This window comes from Mastomys coucha, unplaced genomic scaffold, assembly GCF_008632895.1.
Source record: "Mastomys coucha isolate ucsf_1 unplaced genomic scaffold, UCSF_Mcou_1 pScaffold7, whole genome shotgun sequence".
In the NCBI taxonomy this organism is placed as follows: Eukaryota; Metazoa; Chordata; class Mammalia; order Rodentia; family Muridae; genus Mastomys; species Mastomys coucha.
Window position 1 is genome coordinate 86,823,641 of NW_022196913.1, and position 21,024 is coordinate 86,844,664.

The window sequence follows — 21,024 nt, forward strand, 5'->3', positions numbered from 1 at the left end:
GAAGGAAGGGAGGGAGGGAGGAAGGAAGAAGCTACATTTTGAGAGCTATAGGAGATAAATGTGGAGACTGGGGCAATAGGCATATTATAAGCCCCCACGCCCTCAGTAAAGCTTTGCCAAACAAGATTTACCTTTTGGCCAAACTCACAGAGATGGAGAATACAAAAGACAATGAAAGAAGTGATTTATATTGAGTTAATTAATTTAAATGATCCATGCACTATGTACAACTTGTTTCTTATTCTAAATAGTCATGGGTGTTATAAAGTATTCTCACAAACTAGGTTGGTTTTCTCTATGACTTTTATTAAAAACAGCATTTTGAATGTGGAAGCCATGTCACTGATGCCCCATAAATATGACCCTGTTTCTCAAGAATCATACAGATGTATAGTAGGAACTAAAGTAATTTATTTTTAAAGAATATGTTTTTGATATTCATCTAACTCCCTTTAAGTATTTGGAGTTGCCCTCTGAAAGACCCAACAAGCAGCTGAACGACTCAGATGCAGATATTTGCACCCAACCAATGTACAGAGCTGCTGACCCTTATTGTTGAATTGAGGGAAGGCTGAAAGAAGCTGAGAAGGGGGATCCTGTGGAGGACCAGCAGTCTCAATTTAGACTCCTGAGATCTCTCAGACACTGGATCACCAAACAGACAGCATACACCAGCTGGAGAGAGAGAGAGAGAGAGAGAGAGAGAGAGAGAGAGAGAGAGAGAGAGAGAGAGAGAGAGAGAGAGGACTGAGGACTTCCGGGTCTGTTTTCATTCAGAGATGATACCTCAGAGACTGGAGGCCCCAGGGAGTTTAGAGGTGAGGTGGGCTGAGGGTGAGGGCATCCACGTGGAGACAGGGGGTGTGGAGAGAAGGTATGGGATGTGGAGCAGTCAGAGGGTGGAAGGGGAGAGGGCTGGGAATGGAATATAGAGTGTAAAAAATACATTAATTTAATAAAAAAAGAAATAACCTTTGAAGAGTGTTTGTTGTCAGAAAATATAGCTATTATTTTATGGTTTTCAGAACAATATTCAAATTGAATAATAGAAGTGCTTTACCCTTAAATTAATAGACATGGGTAATATTTGCCTCATCATATTAGTAAATGTATTCTAAAGATATAAAATACATTGGGTAAATGGAATCCATGGAAGAATTATCAGATGCTGGTGCAACTGTAAGATCCACTTAGATTAAATTTAATTTGTTAGAAATATAACAATTTAATTGGCTGAAAATAATAATAAAGATAGCAAATAAATGCCTTCTTAAAATCTTTTTCTATTGTGTCAACATAAAAAAAATGAAGAATATTTCCAAGGCAGATTGTGTTACAGAATGAATAATGTCTATAATCATTTTAAAATTAATACATATAGGAAACAAGCTTTTTAAACTGTACTGAAAGATTCCAACATTAGCTGAGACATGGTTTCAGATCTACCAAGGGAATTCTCTTGATTCTAAAGTATATACTAATATATTTACTTCTTATAAGAAATCAATTTACTACTGCTACTAACTAATAATTTACTTTTTCTCTTTTAATTCTGAGTAGTTAATACTCTAATGTCTACAAACTTTTGGTTTTAATTTGTAAGATTTTCAAAAAAGATGATGGGAAATTTTAGCAAGATGTAATTTCATAATATTTTATTTATATGGCAGACATTATAAGTCATCTTGTTTCCCTTTTTTTTTTTTTTAATGATAGTCATTGTGGAGTAGTTCATTACCCCTAGTATAGGATTTTTTTTTTTTTTTGGTAAATTTAAATGTAATTCTTTGCCCTTATTCATAGTAGAATTTGTAGTAGGATGTCAATAGAAAAGCAAGATAATGTTTTAAAAAGAATTTTACCTTAAAAGAAATTTCTGGATGATAAAATTTTACCTTAGATTATAATAATAAATAACTACTACAAGTATTTCTAAGATAAATTAAAGTGGAAGTAAGCTCCTTTCTTAGACGTAGTTTGTTTGATTTTCTTTTCTATTTCTTATGTCATCATATCTTAATTTCTCTGAATATGTGCTCAAAATCATTTTTAAAAATTATGTATATTATGGTCTGTGTAAAGTATTCACATCTTCAGTAATAAGCCATATTCAGGTTAAAGAACATCTGTGAATCTGAGCAGTAATTGGGATGTGTGTTTTATTTATTCAGTGTGTTCACTAGATTAATATTTCCAATTATGGACATCTTGATAGAAGTGAACTCTTTATTTTCTTTTGACACAAGGGAGTTTTGTTATCTATACTTTAGTATTTCACCACAAAGAAAGATAAAAAGTCTGATCACTGTTTTCCCTAACCTTTCCAAAGGTACATGCATTAGTGAGTTGAAATTTTTACAATAGATTTTCTCTGAAGGTAAAATATAGTTAATTGTTATTTTGCTTTTGGAAATTAAATAATAATAAAAAATTATTAATATTTTTAATCAAAATTAATTATCAAAATAAAAATAATATATTTTTATAATTATATGACAGGTAATAGTTCATTTAAAATTTTGTCAGGTAGGTATACAAAGAAATCACCATATATGATTTCATTTTCACAAAATATTCAATTTTCATAATTGTTAATTTACACTTTTAAGTTTTATTAAAATAGTGATAATCCTTACCTTATATAGATTCTGTGTGTGCACGTACATGCATTAATTTATAGAAAATGTTTTATTCTGTTATTTTATCTCTTAAAACTGTATGGGATGGTATGTAATAAGGACAGGTGTTTAACTCTCATTCTAGTCATTCCTTTTAAAAATATTCTGTTCTTATATTAACCTTCTCTCTAAATCAATAGCATTGTAATTTGATTTCTTTTTAACTTCTCTTCTTCCAATTTATTATAATTTGTTTTTTCTTATCTGCATTGTTCAGCTACTTCAGTCTATGCTATGTTTTAAGTTGGCAAAAATATAAATAAAGAGGAAAACATCTGAAGGACAGATTATTTCCTTCATTTTCTACATCTTAGCTTTTACAAGTCATTCTCTAGTTAGAATCATCACCAAATATAGCTTTGGCTGTAACTAAATGGGCACAAATAAAATAACATCGATACCTCTATGAGTAACAACTGCAAGTTCTTTAGTTCTTTCTATCTGTTCAGCATTTCGTGGTCTTCTGCTTGTACTTTGTGTATCTGCTTGATGAGGAGAAAGCTGGTCCTGGAGTGTGTTGGGATCCAGACCTGAATCACTGAGACTCCTTACTTGCACTCGCTGTTCCTCGGAAAGTCTATGGCTGGTGACAGCTGTAACACTGGATACAGTAACATCTGCAGGTGTGCTAGCAACATCAATAGCACCAGTGGCAGTCCTGATATGCTCCTCTAACTCACCAATGGAGGCAGTGAGGGTCAATGGAGAAGAACCTGTGGGACACAGTAGCACTAGATGCTAACTTTTTCTTTTAAATTTTATAGTTTTTTGATAAGTTTAATAAAGTATATTTTCTACTATTACCTTAAGGAAAATAAACATGATGAGGTAAAAACAATCACACCACTAAAATGTGAAGTACAATGGACCCCCAGGATTTTTTCAATCTATGAAAGCAATTACAAATAAAATAAAACATCCTAACAGAATACATTAAGGAGGATGAAGGTAGAAGGAAAAATTCTTTATGGGACCCCAGTCAATGTTTTGTTTTCTTTTGAGTTCATTGGATGAATTTGAGCCCACAAAATTTTGACAGAATAAACCTTAATGTAACCACACTTTCTCATAATTATGCTTTGAATAGTTTGGTTTCATATCAGTTCAAATTTCTAGGAAAATATAAAACTTTTCTATTTTAAAACAAGCAAGTGAATAATTTGAAGTCAAAGCATGAGTCAAAAAGCTGATGCAAAACTAAAACACGAAATTATTATGTGTTAATGCTCATTCTAATCTCATTTACCAGGCAAGTATTCAACCTGGTAGTTTTCAAGGTGATGAGATATTTCTTTGTGATTATGTGCTCTCAAAAATTAGCCAAATCAGCTAATATCTTTCACATTTGAAGTTAAATTTTTAGGTAACACTTCTTCAAAGGATATAATTAAAGAAATTATTTTATTTAGTGAAAATAACAAAGAATTTTTATGGATATTATTTATAACCATATACACTTTTAAATAGTAATTGAAAATTATATGTATGTAACTGATTTATAAACATGAATTTATATGTGTATGTATCTTACCATTATTTATTATAATTGTAAATAACACACAACCCAATTCTCCTCTTTATTAAACTGACAAAGTAGGACTTTCATTTTTTTTCACTTGATATCTAAAAGGGTTGTATTTTTTAGATATGGCATGCTTCTTATGTAATAAGACAAAATCTTATATAGAAGCATGAGACTTACTGAGGATATAGTTAAAGGAATCTTTAAATTTTTAACAAGAAAATAATCATTTAATTTTGTGGCTTGAAATATTAATAAAGACTGAAAGGTTATTCATAGAAGGTTTCCGACTTTTGTGAAAGGTGCTGTTTCCGTAATTTCTGTCTCCGCCCATTTATCCTTTGAGTAGAAGAAGGCTACTGATTTGTTAGAGTTACTTTCTATCCATCTATTCACTATGATAAAGTTATTTATCAGGTGTAGGAGTTCTCTGGAAGAATTTTTGGGGTCGTTTATGTATACTCTTACACCATCCCCAAATAGTGGTATCTTGACTTCCTCCTTCCTGATTTACATCCCTTTTGGCCTCCTTTTGTTGTCTAATTGCTCTGGCTTGAACTGAGTACTATATTGAACAGATAGGGGGAGAGTGAGCAGCCTTGTCTTGTCCCTGATCTTAATGGGATTGCTTCAAGTTTCTCTCCATTTAGTTTGAATTTGTCTATTGGTTTTTTAAAAATAGGTTCTGAATATTTTTAAAGTAAGTGAGTAACATATACTTTACTTTCATATATACTTCTCAATATTTTGCATTTCTGACTACTGTGCTTAAATAGACTTTTAACACAAGAAGATACATGGTTGCTTATTCACTCCAAAGGAGTAAATAGTAAACAGTTAAACAGTTCATTGAGTTCCAGCTGTGTTTTTCTTTTCTTACACTGTCCACAAAGTATTAGGTGTGATGATTTTGTTTGCCTTAAATTCAAAAAGTAAGGTGGACAAATATGGAACCCTCAATTGCTAGGCAGGAAAGCATGAACTATTGAAATATGAATTGCTATATTCATTCACATACTCATTAGAGCTTAACAAAAATTGTATAATAATTACACATGGAGAAAATAGAGATAAATAGTATATGCCAATTAACATATTAAATTGAATAATTGATGCCTTTAAAAATATTAATCAGTAAATACCTATATCATTTTGTGGAAGTTCAAATCTACTACATCCACAGTAGCTGTTCAAATAAATCTGTGCTACTTACTAAAATAAACTTTAACAAGGATATTCCCTATTCATGTGAACAAATGAGAACTACTTATAGGGCTTTCATAGACCAATTTACATAATAAGGCAATTCTATGAAGTGATATTCTCATTTCTATAAAAAGTTCTGATTATTTTATTGGGAACTTCATTAAGCTTTCTGCTTTACAATGACATGGAAGCCAGATTATAAACCTAATATCTAAACATTTTTTTTGCTTCACTATACTGTCCAGTATTTGATTTGTAAATTTATTTTTAAGTGTAGTGTATGTGCATCTTCTTTGCAGGATACTAAGACATCAGAAAGGTGTCAGAGAGATAGCTCAGGTAGGTTACATGATATCTCAGGTAGGTTGTGGTAACTGAGACACCTGGTTTATTTCATGTGCATGGTAATAAGTGCTTGTGACCACTGAACCACCTCTTCAGTTGCAAGGCTTTTGATTTTCAATTAGTAATTTTAACTGTAAACCTTTCATACTAAACGTATAAAAATAATCAAATCTAGACTGTAAAACATTACAATCTAAGCCTTCTACCGAAGCTGATCTGAATGCACACTCCCACAACAAAGCCATCATGATTAATTCGAAAAAGGTTGCATCAGAGTAAACATTTTTTGATGATTCTTTATTTTTGAAATCATGCTTTTGTCTCTAATTAATCACGAGAAAATTTGTTTTCCAATTCCAAGAACCACTTTCTTTAATTCTCCAGGACATAGACACTCATCCAGATCCAACTGGGAATTTAAACTATGTTTAGCATAATTTACAGAAAGGTCCTTTGAACAAACTAATCTTGAAGGCTAGAACATTAGACTAATCCTGAGCTGTAGTTAGTAGTGATCATTTACTTCTCCATTACCCTAACATAGTAAGATTTAATGATGAAGCAAGAAAAACTTCATTTCTATGAAACCAAAGTCTGGCCAAACATGTGTCTCACCAGATATTTATAAATCAGTTATGTCTCACACATTGCAATCTATTCCTTCCATCGAAATACATGAATGCAAAAAAAGCATAGATTTAGGTATTTGGATATCTGCTCATAGCTCTAGACCTGTCTGTAGATTCGTGCCTGGAATACAATAGGCACTCAAATATATTGAGTTGAAATATAAATGATTTAATGGATTTAATGATAAAGCCTAAATGATATTATCAATAAAAAGTAAAATGATTTAAATGGGACTACAAATATTTAACATGGAAAAGTCACGTTTCTTACACTGTCACAATCAAAAGGAATTGGAATAGAAAACAGATTAACTGTGATCTATAGTTTCAAAAACATCACTTTGAGAAAGTGTGATATCTGAACATTTAGTAGCAGCCCATTAAACATTTCTAGCCCTTCAAAATGGGGCCTTTTAATATGCTGGCATGTTAGGTTTACTTGCAGTATTGAAACATCTCTAAAATGAAGAGTAAAATGGCTTCATGAAAATACACTAAATAATTACATTTAACAGAGAGAATAAGAATCCAAGTGACTCCCTCACTAAGGCAGGAAAATACCCTAATGGGTATTTAGAAGGATAATTCCTTCTATATTTGTTGTTATTTACATCAGACCTAAGCCAATTAAGAAGAATAATATTCATATCTGTTAGGCTGAGAGTGGGTCAAACATAGATTTTAATTATGTAAATAGATAATTTAGAATTTTAAATTTATTTAAAATGTTTATACACATAACTCATGTGGCAAATGTCAATGTGGACAAAATCCTTAGAATGAAATGCTTCAACAAGGTAGGATTAAATAAGTAAAATAACTCATTTAATACTAAATCTAATAGTTTGCTTTTTTAAATTATGCTGTACAATTACAAAATCATTACCTTTAACAGCACAGTAAAACATAATAGGCCATATACCCAAATTGAAGGAAAAAATGTACATCCAAGAGAACCTGTTTATAATGTTAAATAGAATCATATACTGAAAATGTAGTTTAACAAAATTAGATTGCCTTGTAAGTAATTAAATTGAGTTATATTTTATAATACTATTTACAACATGAAACATATCTAAAATATAAATTTATTATTATTAACAAGACATATTCCCATATAACAAAATAAAAATGAAATGATTTACATATACAAAGCATGAGTGTGTATCACATTTCAAATCATGAAAATGGAGAATGACACATGTTATACATGCAATTTATAAAATTCAGAAATGGTGTATACAATTTCCAATTTGGATTTTTGATGCATTTTCATAAAATTTATGGTTGTAAATTTTATACTATTAACAATAAATATGTGATATAATAAAATAAGCCATTATAAAAGTATAATTTAGAGAATGTACAAAATGTTATTTTATAAAAAGACTCAAATTGAAATCCTTTTTATTTTTTCCAATTCAAAGATTATGACACATTGATTTCTAATTATTATCCAATTCATCAAAAATTTATATATTGTGCTAAACTTGAGTATAGCTCCACAAATTTTTAAAATGAATACATTAAATGTGGATTAAGAGTCAAAGAAAATTTTCATAGGTTTTTGTTTGAGCATTGCTTTGTGCAGGTTCTCTTCTCTGGTCCTGTCATTTCTGTAATTTCATTATTTCATTTGAAGAATGTCAGTGAAAGTTTAAAAAGTAAATAATAATAATAAGGACATATAGTGGTGAAAAATGTAGTCAACATTTAAAGTGAAAGCATGCAAAACAAAGGCTGCATCCATTTCTACCCAAACTAAAATACTGCTAAAAGGAGGTCAACATACTTCTAATCTCGCAATTATATTTGAGCCATCATTTACATATTCTTTCCGGTCATTTAAGTCAATTTGTAGTTTGTTTTTCTCCTTGTTTCTAGCACCATTTACACCGATTTGCAAGGTAAAATTGCAACAGATGAGAACACTACCAAACTCATTGAACTTGATGTGTAAAATCATAGGATGCCTCTGCTTTGTTATGTCTGATGGTGGCATTCTTAATAAGCACATTGTAGCTGAGAATTTTGTATCTTAAATGTAATAATAGTCACAAGTTCATTGAAGCTTGGAATGTGGCATTTCAAGTGTAATAATAGTCATAAGTTCAAAGCTGTGTCCACTTGGGTTAAATAATTTGAATCCATCCAACGATAGGTTTATGTAAATGTTCAAATCAGAGAAGTGTAAACTGAGACAGAAAATCCTTGAAAAGATAGAAAGTTGTGTTTTTAAATCAACTTCTTTATATGATACTGTCACTGTCTAGAAGTTTGGTGTTACTATATATACAAAATTAACTAATAAAATAAGGTTAAGAATGATTCTATATTGATCTTATGAAGTTAATTTTTTACATTGAAAAATGAAAATTAATGTTTGATCTCCAGTATACTTTTTAAGTTTAAACTTCCTCAATAAATATGAATATAATTTGCCCTGGTAATTAAGCAGCAACATTAAAATTTGAAAGTACTGTAGCTTGTGTTTAGTTTATGAAGTAGTAAATGGGGGAAAATCATGTTGCTGAAAATTTTCAAGAACTAATTAATCAAGTAAAATGTATCTGATGATATAATGATCTATAAGGAATATAAGTACATACTGATTTAAAAATGTATTGAAAGGTTTGAAATAAAGTCTTTCTAAATTTGTATTGCCAATTAATAGCAAATGTAAATGAATATTAAGGTTTTTTTGGATTGGCTATTATGCATTGAGTAAAAACTCTCTCACTAATACTTGTCGAAAAGGAACAAATAAAACTTTACACTAAATATAAAATTCATAAAAATTTATTCAGCAATTATAGTGGCACATCTCTTGAACCAATACTGTCAATAAAATTATAATAAAACCAATATTAAACAAGTTGTCTGTGTCAAGTAATTTGACATACAAAATTAATCTCATAATTTGAATTGTTTTAAATGATGATGAATTCACATATAAAGTAACAATAAATTTCTATTGAAAATGGTTGGCAGAAATATTATACAACATTCATGAGCCCGTTGTGTTGATCACAATGAAAACATTATATTTAAATGTAAATATACGAATAGTATAATATATAACTAATTTTATTAAAAATATGTGAAAAAGACTTATTTATAACAATCAAAAATAGAATCAATAAGATGTTTTTAACAATCTTAAGACTATTACCTTTCTTCTTTAAATAATCATTTATTGTTTCACATATGGCTTAAAGTTAAGCTACAGTGTCATTGATAAGCCCCTAGTTACCCTCATGGATTTACATTTTGGAAACCCAACTACACATTACTTGTAGAAACTAACATACATTAGTTGAAGTCTTTGTTATTTTTAAGTACAATTCTCTTCCAAGAAGCCACAATGGTGACATTGAAAACCTACTACATAGATCTTTGAATGAAAATAATTGCAAGCATCCTATGTCTTGCTACATCTCCCTACAAGATATTTTAAAATGATAGTTTAAATCTCATCACAAAGCGATCTTCTCATTCAAATAGAGAAGTATTAGGGGTCATCCCCAAACAAAGAAAATGTAGCATTTACTTGATATATAAATGGAAGATTCAGAGATATTATTATGAAAAAATATAATATACCTTCTTCCATTATTTTATATCTGAAACAAACCTTCATAGTCATCCTGTTTTAGTAAATAATATGAATTACTATTAACTTTAAATCAAACACTATGTTCTTTATATGTATTTACTCTACTTACCCTTAAAATGTAAGTTTAAACATTTATGTAATATTGATCAGAAAATAAATATGTAAAAACAAATATGTAAAATGTTTACATACACAGTTTTCTTCTTCCTCCAAAATGAGTATTTTATATTATACTTACTTAGAAATTATATACTAGTAAGTGCTTGATTGCTAATGTATAAACATTACTAGGAAATTAGACATTACCAGATATGTCCAAATGATATATGGAGAGATATACAATACAACTCAGTTTATATTTCACATCCAAGAATAGAAGTATAATGAGAATTTTGTATGAATGTACAAAAAAGAGGTTATAAAAAAGGAGCAAGAAACATTTGATAATTGGAAATTTTCTCTTGTATAGTTTCTCAACTTGGCTCCATACATTCCCTTTCTTTCATCTCATGATTCCTGTTTCATATATATATATATATATATATTATATATAATATATATAATATATATATGTATATATATATGAAAAAATGTAATATACTTTCATGAAAAATTTATATATAAATTTTGAAGATAAAGGGAGACACACAGGAAATGCTGAAGTTGAGCTTTGTTCCTATACTATTGATGCAAGTGAGAAGAAATAAGAAGTCTTTCTCTGACTGCTCTCATTACTTTGGGGCATATCATTTTCTATAGGTATACCTTCTCCATGTCTGTTCCATCTTGAGAAGAAGGGTGCTATAATTTTAAATGTGTCTTTTAAAGTACACCTTGTGTTATGTTTATGTATATTATATGAATTAAAGATACAAAGCATCTGACCTTACTTCCTCCATTTTCTTTGTGTTTATGTATCCTGATAATCAGATGATACTAAAAGATATTTTTGAAGATTTGAGTATTTCCCACCCAGAATTATTGTCTATAATATACAAGTACTATAGAAAATGTAATCTAGATTTTCACTTTGATGTATGTAATTATTAGTTTTTCCCTAGATAAAGAAATACTAGGCAAAAATTAGAAGACGTCTAATTTAGAGAGGAGTAAGAAACCATTGGACTATTAAATGGTATTTGCTGAGATAAACCTGCTTAACATAAATAAATATAAAGTAATCACTGATCCCATTCAATTACTGTATGAACAGAAGATTATTTGCAGCTGTGTACAAGAGAGGTATGGGTGGATAGGAGTGAGCTAGCCTTCTGGAGGAACTGCTATTATAGGGATTATTGTAGAAAAGTTACTGAGAAACTAGTAAAAATTGTCAGAAGTAAATTGAAGTAATGGAGACTAATAGAAACCCAGGGCAAAAAGTTCTTGTTTTCCTGCATCAAACACCAGAACATTTGAATATTTTATAATAGGACGTTATAGTAGAAAAACGTGTTTGAAAGAACGTCATTGTATTAGAAAATAACATGTAAGAAGAAAAATACAAGTATTATGGTTAAATTAAAGTCAGTAGTGCAATGCTATTTTTAAAACATTTTTTCAGTACTGTAAACAATTTGAACAAGCCTACATGGCTTATACTTAGCATTAAGTGTACTTGGATTTTTAGATTGAGTGTGGAACAGAGGATACTAAAGTGAATTTTAGTATTTACAGAAAGAAAACTGAATGAGAAAGGTCACAGAAACAATAAATTTTTAACATTGTGACAACTATCTGGCCAACCCTCTTTGACTCTTAATTGTCTAGGGGTACAGAGTTTAATCCTTAGGATAATATATAACTCAGGGTTAGTTATTTAAATAGCCTCTCTTTTAAAGCCTTCCTGAAGATGAGGTAGATAAATTTATGTTTTAATTGCAAAAGAATTCTACTTAATAATATAATATATTTGATAAGACAGAAAATAGTAAACTGCAGATAAATTTGCAAGCTATTTGTCCTTTTATATATTCACAAATATTAAAGAAAACAAATGATTTTTTGCATTCATTTCAGAGAAAGCAACTCTACACATGTGCAAATATTCTTTAGAAAAGAGATTCTTTTCTGTCTATCCTTATATTTCCATATGTTTTAAATATTCTAAGTTTAAAATTACTGCTTCATCTTTTTTCTTTCTCTCCTTCTTATATCACAGATATATATTAAGTACCATATGTAGCTCATGCATACACACATTTTATACACACACACACACCCACATATATATGTGTATATATATATATATATATATATATATATATATATATATATATATATATATATGGTGTTTTTAGCTATCTTTTTCTAAGAAGACAAATAATGGTAATATAAATTATACATTATTCTTTCTATTGGATTCTCATGGGAAAATGAATGCAAAACTTTAAACTATGCTTATATGAAACATTGAAAGTTTTAAGTGATAGTCATTGCTTTAGGTTAATAATACTACAAGAATATTCCTGTTAGAAAAGGAAGGGATGTTGCTTAGATATAATAATTCAGAAAAAAATTGTATCATGGAAACTGAAATGTATATTCAAGGCACTGTAAATCATTTGGCATGATCTAGATTGTGAGGAAATGATAGTAGATGATAAACATTAAAAAGTGAAGACATTTCAACTTTACTTCAAGAGACAATGTATCAGAAAGCATTTCAAGCAGAAGATTGATGTGACAAGGTTGCCATTTTGGAAAGGTTGTTCAAACAATAAAATGGACACAGTGTTATAGGTATATATGAACCAAAGACAGGATAAATATTTAATGTATATAGCCATGTAGCTATGAATCATTTAGAATTAAAATCCTAGATTTGGTCAATACAAATATAAAACAGCTAAATTTGAATGTCAGAAAATCTACAACTTGATTTTTGTGGTGTTTTTTTGTTAATGTTTCTCCTTATTTAATTTTGACTCAATATATATTAACTGCAATTCTTGAGGCACATTTATAATTGAACATGGTGAACATTGCATGAAAATTATCATTTTAAATCATCTTATTACTAATTCTAAACTTTCTTTGTATATATAGTAAATAAAATTAGGTAAGGAAATACTATTCCTTTGAATGAGAGTGTGTTTTGGTTGATGATCTGAAAATTCCTAGAGTTTCACAGCGTACATGATGACATCACAAAAACAAGACTTTTATTAAGGAAAATAGATAGAAAGCAAGTTTACGATATGTTCAAGTTCCCTTTACTCCATTTATACTTACTGGTGCTACATTATGTTAATTATTAAAATCTTTGAACTTGAACCTTTAAATGCTGTGAAATTGTTAAGTTACTACCTAAAAAATAGTATTGATAAATGTAGAGAATTTTGTCATACATGACTTAACATTGAAGCACTCCTAAAATTTTAATCCTTAAAAATAATATGCAGGATAAATGACAACAAATACTGAATACAATTTCCTAATCTGTAATCATGTAGTAAAACTTTTTTTGGGTTTTTAATCTCTTACAGATGATAACCAATAAAAATTATAGGATTCAATTTCTCCAACCTCTCTCTTCCCTCCTTTCTCTCTCTCTTTCTCTCTCTCTCTCTCTTTCTGTCTCTCTCTTCCTGTCTCTCACTCTATTAATTACTCTCTCATTAACACATATGCACATAAAGTTACAGATCAATTATTATATGACATTAGAGCATCAGAGAAACACCATTCTATATGACTCCATACTACATGATCTATAAAGTCTTGGTCATTTCCTATAGCATATATAAGAGATCATACTTCTGAAAGGTCCTGGCTTATTCAAACTCTAGCTTTAAACAGTGACAAGTGCAAAGTGGGATCCAGCTCAATGGGAGGTTCCAAGGCCTGACACTATTACTGAGGCTATGGAGTATTCACAAAAAGGAACCCATCATGACTGCCTTCTGAAAGATCCAACAAGCAGCTGAAAGAATCAGATGCAGATATTTGCACCCAGCCAATGGCCAGAAGCAGCTGGTCCCTGCTATTGAATTAAGGAAAGGCTGAAAGCAGCTGTGGAAAAGTACGATCCTGTAGGAGAACCAGTAGTCTCAATTAACCTGGACCCTGAGATCTCTCAAACACTGGACCACCAACCAGGCAGCATACACCAGCAGCTGATATGATGAGGCCCCCAATATGTATACAGCAGAGGACTACTGCGACTGCATTCAGTTAGAAAAGATTCGCCTAATCCTCAAGAGACTGGAGGCCCCAGGATCTAGGAAGTTCTCTGAGGGGTGAGGATAGGGACATCCTCTTGGAGACAGGGGTGGGATGGTGTGAGAGGAAGTATGAGATGGGTCAGAGGGTAGACCAGGAGGAAGATAAAGTCTGGACTGTAAAAAAGAATAAAGAAAAAGTGATGCATGCCTTCAAATGTATTTGAATGTAAGAACAAAGTTATACTTTCTGCATATTTTCATGTACTTTGAAAATTCATATTATAAATTCAAGACATATGAACATATAAAATGTATACAGCACTGGCAAATTTTGTTCTCTTTCAAATAATTCATTTTCTGCTTGACATATGACACCTCTATTGCTACATTTAACTCCTTAATAGTTACATGTTCTCATCTTATAAAACCATCTTAGTAATCTAACAGTATCTTTTGAAAATAGTCTTCCACTCACAAATTACTAAAGCGCATTAAACCTCCTCATGGTTATTAAATAAAATTCTACCTGTTACTGCCTTGCAACATTCACCATGAACCAAGTATCTGCAAAATTGTAATTAGGTTTTGTGGAAAAAAATTTTATTAATGAAACAAAAAAATTAACTTAAGCACTATCTTTCTCTAAATTCAATACCTTTTATAGGCATTACGTGATGAATATTTATGACATTCCATATAGTTTCTGGTATGAATAGCATAGCTGGTCTGCTGGGAGCTTGTTGAATTTCATCTCACCTTGGGATATGTACTTAGCTGCTCCTGTAACTCTGCAGTAAAGGGTATTGGATTTTGTCAAGAATGGGTTTTCTGTAGCTAATAAGATAGTCCTGTGGTTTCTATACTTGAATCTATTGTTGTGGTTGACTTTTTTTAGTGGTTTACATATGTTGAACCATCCCTGCATTTCTGATGTAAAACTGAAGTTTTTATCCGAAATATTGATCTATATTTTTTTTTATTTTTGTTGGCTTCTTTTGTGTTGGATATCAGGCAATGTTGACTTCATAAACATAATTTGGAACTGCTTTTTTTTCCTTTTCTGCAGTATAGTATTATTTGGAGAGTATTGATTTTAGTTCTTTGAGGTCTGGTAAAATTCGTTGAGCTCCACTGGACTTATTTTAGTTGAAAGAAATAATTACTTTTGATATTTCATTTGTCATAATGAGTCTTTATGTAAGTTATTTACTTCATGTGAGTTTAACTTTTATAGGTCAGACTCGCTTAGAAATTCACATACTTTTTGGTATTTTTCATTTAAGTAGAATTTGAAAAGTCAAGTGTGTCTTAATAATTCTTTTAGTTAGTTTGGCTAAAGGTCTATCAATCTTGCTTTTGTGGAGGGACAGTTTTTTATTAGACTTGCAAATCACAGAAGAAGCAAGATTCGACACACAGTAAGAAAACACTCATTGTAATAAGGCTGTACTTTAATGACCCTCACATCACCTACGGGTTTTACCTCCATTGTAGCTAAGCTAAGAGTTGACAGTTCTGCTGTGCCAAAGTATGAATTGTAGGCACAATTTTTGGATACAGATTTCCTGCTATGGTCAAAGCTATTTGACTTGAGTTTCTTCATTCTCAGCCCACAGGGAACAGGTTACATTCATTTAAGAAATAGTGTGTGTATTAAGATTGTCTATCCATAAAGTCATTCACCAACTGTGGCAATGAACAGTGGTTCTGCTTGGAGGGTGGCACAGACATTAGGTGAGGTTAAGAATCTGGTTCATTGGCTGTGATGATTTTGAAAAGCATTCATCTCAGAAAAAGAGTAGCTTATAAAGTCCTCTTTTTCTTTTTATTTATTTTTATTAGATGTTTTCTTTATTTACATTGCAAATTTTGTCTCCTCTGAAACCTCACCTACTTCATCTCCCCTCCCTGCTCACTTTTCTGTCCTGGCATTCCCCTACAGCCATCCTATATTACATATGTTGCTGGAGCCATGAGTCGCTCCATGTGTACTCCTTGGTTGTTGGTTTAGACCCTGGAAGCTCTGGAGGTACTGGTTGGTTCATATTGTTGTTCCTTCTGTGGAACTGAAAACCTCTTCAGCTCCTTGAGTTCTTACTTATTTTGTGTTTGTACTACAGTAAGAGCCAAGATTTTAAGCTCTACGAAAAACAAAACATACAAACAAACAAACAAACAGAAAGTCTTTATCTGTTTGTGCTCATTTAAAAAAATAATTGTGATATATTTTTAATAGATGTTTTCTTTATTTACAATATCTCCTTTCCCAGGTTCACCTCCAAAAGAAAAAAGAAAAAGAAAATAAAATAAGAAAAAAATAAAATAAAAAAACCTAAAAAGTAAAACAATGCCCTGTTCCCTCCATTATTTTAAAATATCACAGAATTAATATGTTTGGAGTTATTTAAAATTTATTTTGAGAAAAAAATATGTATTTGCAGTATTGAAGTAGACAAGCATCTATATAAGACTGCTCAATTGATTGTTGTTTTATATCAAATAACTTTTATAATACTCAATTTTACTGTTACAACATTTTATAAGTTTTATAGAATATGATAAAAATGAAAAGGTATGTCAGGTATTGAAAGGAAGGTCTCTGGGAGGAGTTGGGGTACAAAAGGGAAAGACTAATATGATGTAATTCTATTTACTTAAAATAGGTTTTCAAATGTTAACAAATTCAGATAAATTGAAATTATGTATCTTTTCTCATCATAATGCAATAAAACTTAAATCAATAAAAAAAAGAAAAGAAACACTCTTCGGTAGAATCACAGAAAGCTTTCATAGAGAAAACATCTGCTGGATATGAAAGGCCTTTGCTCACACTATTTAACTAATAAAAAATAAATACACAAAGTATCATTATAGAACCCAGGTATCAAAATCCTCAAATAATTCCAAAATAAGCAGAAAGTCTGATCTGAAAGGATGAAGCCAGTCTCTCCTTAATGGTGCAAAGAGAAATATCAATCTTAATCTATTCAAATAACTAACACTTAGTTTTACTGACTCTTTGTATTTTGAGTTATTTTCCATTTTGTATTTAGTTATCTCTTTCCATCTACCATTATCAGCTATATTTTGTTCTTGTTCTTGTAAAAGTCATATGGTGAATATTAAGTCATTAGCTGGTGTGGTTCTTTGAATATGAACAGCTCTCATAGACTCGTGTGTTTCAATGCTTGCCCAGAAGGAGGCATACTATTAGAAAGAGTGGCCTTTTTGAGTAGATATGACCTTATTGGAGGAAGCATGACAAAATGGGTATGGGTATTCTGGTCTCAAATGTTCAAGTGTAGTTCATAGTTGCTTCTGATGGCTGCAGATCAAGTTGTAGAACTCTTAACTCCTCCACCACTACCTCAGCTAATGAGCCACCAAGTTCCTTGCCATGATGATAATCGACTAAACCTCTGAACTGTAAGCCAGCCCCAATTAAATGTTTTCTTTATAAGAAGAGCTGTCATGATAGTGTCTTTTCACAGCGATAGAAACCATAACTATAATCGCTGGAGTCTCTAAACAATTTTTAGTGTGCATAGTTGTATAAATTTATTTCTCAGTGCAGCCATCGTTGGGTTCCAAACATTACTATATGGTGTAGTTTAATTTTCATTTAATTCTAGAAATCAGTTAATTTACTTTTGAATTTTTCCTTGATTCAGTAATGTACTTTTTAGTCTCTGAGTTTATGTGCTGTTTACTGCTTCTATGATGATTGATGTATAGTTTGCTTTTCCATGTTTCAGGATGTTGTTTCACTTTTCATATACTTTCTTTTAGTTTTTGATTTGTAGTCCAGGTTGGCTTCGAACTTAGATCCTCCTGCCTCTGCCTCTTCAGCATATCCTACTGGCCTGCACCATTGTGCCCTGCTATAAAGTTGATTCTGGATAGACTTACAGTGTCTACAGTAAAACATGTATATTCCATGGGTTTGTTTGTTATTATCTGTAGATAACTATTATGTATTTATAATGCTATTAACACTAGTGCTTCTTAAACATAAACAAAATATGTTATGTTTTATTTTTCCAGATGCTTTATGAATTGGTGAGTAGCATTTTGGGGTTAAGCTGCGGGTTTAAACATAGGAGGATATCTTTTATGAAGTTAGATATAATTGAATTTGCTACGTATATTTAGTAAATTGTAATATTCTTCTGTTGAGTTATTCTTGGGGATTATAAAGTAACTTGTCTTTTGTAAATGGTTTTGTCTGAAGTGTAGATATTTAGATATTTGAATATATGAATGATTATTTATTCTACCTCCTTAAAATACTATTTTATGCTATTTTTTTGCTCTAAGGTATATCTATTTTATGATATGAGATTTGTTTATTTACTACAAGATGGAAATGATAGATCCTGTTTTAATATAATATTCTGAAATGCCTGTTTATTATGAGATACAGAGCATTGATACTGAACATTATAACTGATATCATGGTATTAATTCCTGTTATTTTGTTAATTTTTTAGACATCATTAAGTTGAAAACCAGAAATTATTTATCCCATGTGTACTTTTGTACTTCAGACTGAAGCAACCCCTCCAACATCCTCTGGAGAGTTTGCTTGTACTGTATTTATTGTGGAAAATTTTCCATTATACTTCATTTGTTTATTAATTTTTTCTTCCCCCACCTGACCTCTAAACTTTCTGGGTCCTCCAGTCTCTTGAGGGTTAGGTGAATCATCTCTGAATGAACCCAGACCCTGCAGTCCTTTATTGTATATGTGATGGGGGCCTCATATCAGCTGGTGTATGCTGTCTTTTTAGTGGTCCAGGGCTTGAGAGATATCAGGGGTCCAGATTAATTGAGACTGCTGGTCCTCCTACAGGATTGTCCTTTTCCACAGCTTCTTTCAGACTTTCCCTAATTCAGTAACAGGGACCAGCTGCTTCTGGCCATTGGTTGGGTGCAAATATCTGCATCTGATTCTTTCAACTGCTTGATGGATCTTTCAGAGTGCAGTCATGCTAAATCCCTTTTTGTGAGTGCTCCATAGCCTCAATAATAGTGTCAGGCCTTTAGGACCTCCCCTTGAACTGGATTCCACTTTGGGAACTAGAAAATTATGCTTCATTTTAAATAGATAATTTCATTGTGTATAAAAGTCTGAGATGTCATTTGTCCTTTAGAACTTCAAATACATTTACTCGGGATTTCTGACTTTAAAAGTATCAGGGTAGCAATGCAACAATCCATAGACCTAAAAAAAAACCTGGGTATTAATGATATCCCAAGAAAAGGTGAAGAAATCTCATTCAGAGGGGGAAACTAGTCATTGGAGGTGGATGGGAAGAGGGAACTGGATAGGAGAGGAGGAGATCTGTTGTAGGGAGAGAGGGTATATGAGAGGGCTGGGAGTGAGGATAAAATTGGTGAGAGCATCTCTTCTTTCTATCTGGAGGCCTGGTTTGGGGGTTTTATACACAAAGACTATGGGAATGAACCTAGCTGATATCACTTCCAGAGGTGTATATAGAGATTGAAGTGGCTATCTCCTGTAGCCAAGCATGACTTCCTGAAGAAGGAAAGGGCTATCAATCCACTCACAACACCTTCAACAGAAATTTGTCCTGCCTACAAGCTGTACAAGAATAAAGATGGAGCAAAGACTCAGGGAAAAATCCATCCAATGACTGTCTCAATGTGAGAACCATCCCAAGTGAAAGAGCCAACCCCTCAGACTATTAATGATGATCTGCTATTCATGCATACCAGAAGCTAGCCTAACTGTCTCCTTAGAGGCTTCATCCAGCAGCATATGGAAGCACATTCAGAGACACACAACAAACAATAGGGAAGTCTCTTGTAGAGGAGTGGGGAATAGAAATGGGCAGGCTGGAACAATCAAGAACACCTCAAGAAGACCTACAGAGTCAATTAACCTGGGACCATGGATGCTCACAGAGCCTAGGCCAACAGCCAGGAGTTGGACCTAGACCCTGAAAATTTGTAGCAAATGTGCAGTTTGGTCTTCATGTGGGTTCCCCAACAAGTGGAGTGTAGGTTGTCTACATTTCTGTTCATTGCCATTGGATCCCCTTGTCCTTGACTGGACTGCCTTATTGAGCACCAGTGAGAGAGGATTTCCCTATTATTGATGAAACTAAATGTCCCAGAGTGGGGTGGTACTAAAGAAGGGGGAAATCCACTTCTCTGAGAAGAACAGGAAGAGACAGTGAGGAGAGAGAAGAGTAATGGTGGGACTTGGAGGAGAGGAAGGAGGAGGACTGTGATACTTATGTAAATGGAATAAAAATGGAATAATAACTATGAAAAAATATATTTTGAAAACTTGGATGACCCAGAAGAAGTCAAGGAATTTCTAAATCCATATCATCTACCAAAATCAATCACCGAAGGTATAAATAACTTATAGCTATTACAAGCAACAAGATTGAAAATATTATTACAAACTTCCCCTCAAAGAAAAGCCCCTGACCAAATGAAGTTCACTGCTGAATTCCAAACTTTCTTTTTTTTATTTATTTTTTTATTTTAGATGTTTTCTTTATTTACATGCGAATGTTTTCATAGTTATTTCTAATGTGTTCTCTTACTCTGGAGTAAGTTCTAATTACATAGGCTTAATCCCTAATTTTATTAATTTTCATCCTCATCTTATTTCTTTTTTAGTAATGTCTTATCAAAATTATTAACTTTGCAAGGTGCTAACTTTTTGGTTGATTTTTTGTATTGCCCATTATCTCTATTTCATTAATTTCTTCCCTCCTCTGTCTAGCTGAGTACTTGCATTCTCTTCAGAGTCTACTTACACACTCAGTCACCTACACACTCCCAGAGCCTACATACACACTGGAACAGAGTTTAAGTTTACATT

General features: G+C 31.6%; 1 protein-coding gene across 6 annotated transcripts in view; it reads right to left on the reverse strand.

Annotated features, from left to right (window-relative positions):
* Positions 1 to 21,024, reverse strand: part of Csmd3 (CUB and Sushi multiple domains 3) — a 1,179,548-nt gene that overhangs the window by 738,066 nt on the left and 420,458 nt on the right. For 3 of the 6 annotated variants that reach the window (XM_031358937.1, XM_031358936.1, XM_031358938.1), the window contains exon 7: positions 3,080 to 3,391. The exons of the other annotated variants lie outside the window; for them this stretch is intronic. In XM_031358937.1, coding sequence (XP_031214797.1) covers positions 3,080 to 3,391 — 312 coding nt within the window. The remainder of the gene's footprint in view (positions 1 to 3,079; positions 3,392 to 21,024) is intronic. 6 annotated transcript variants of the gene reach the window in all.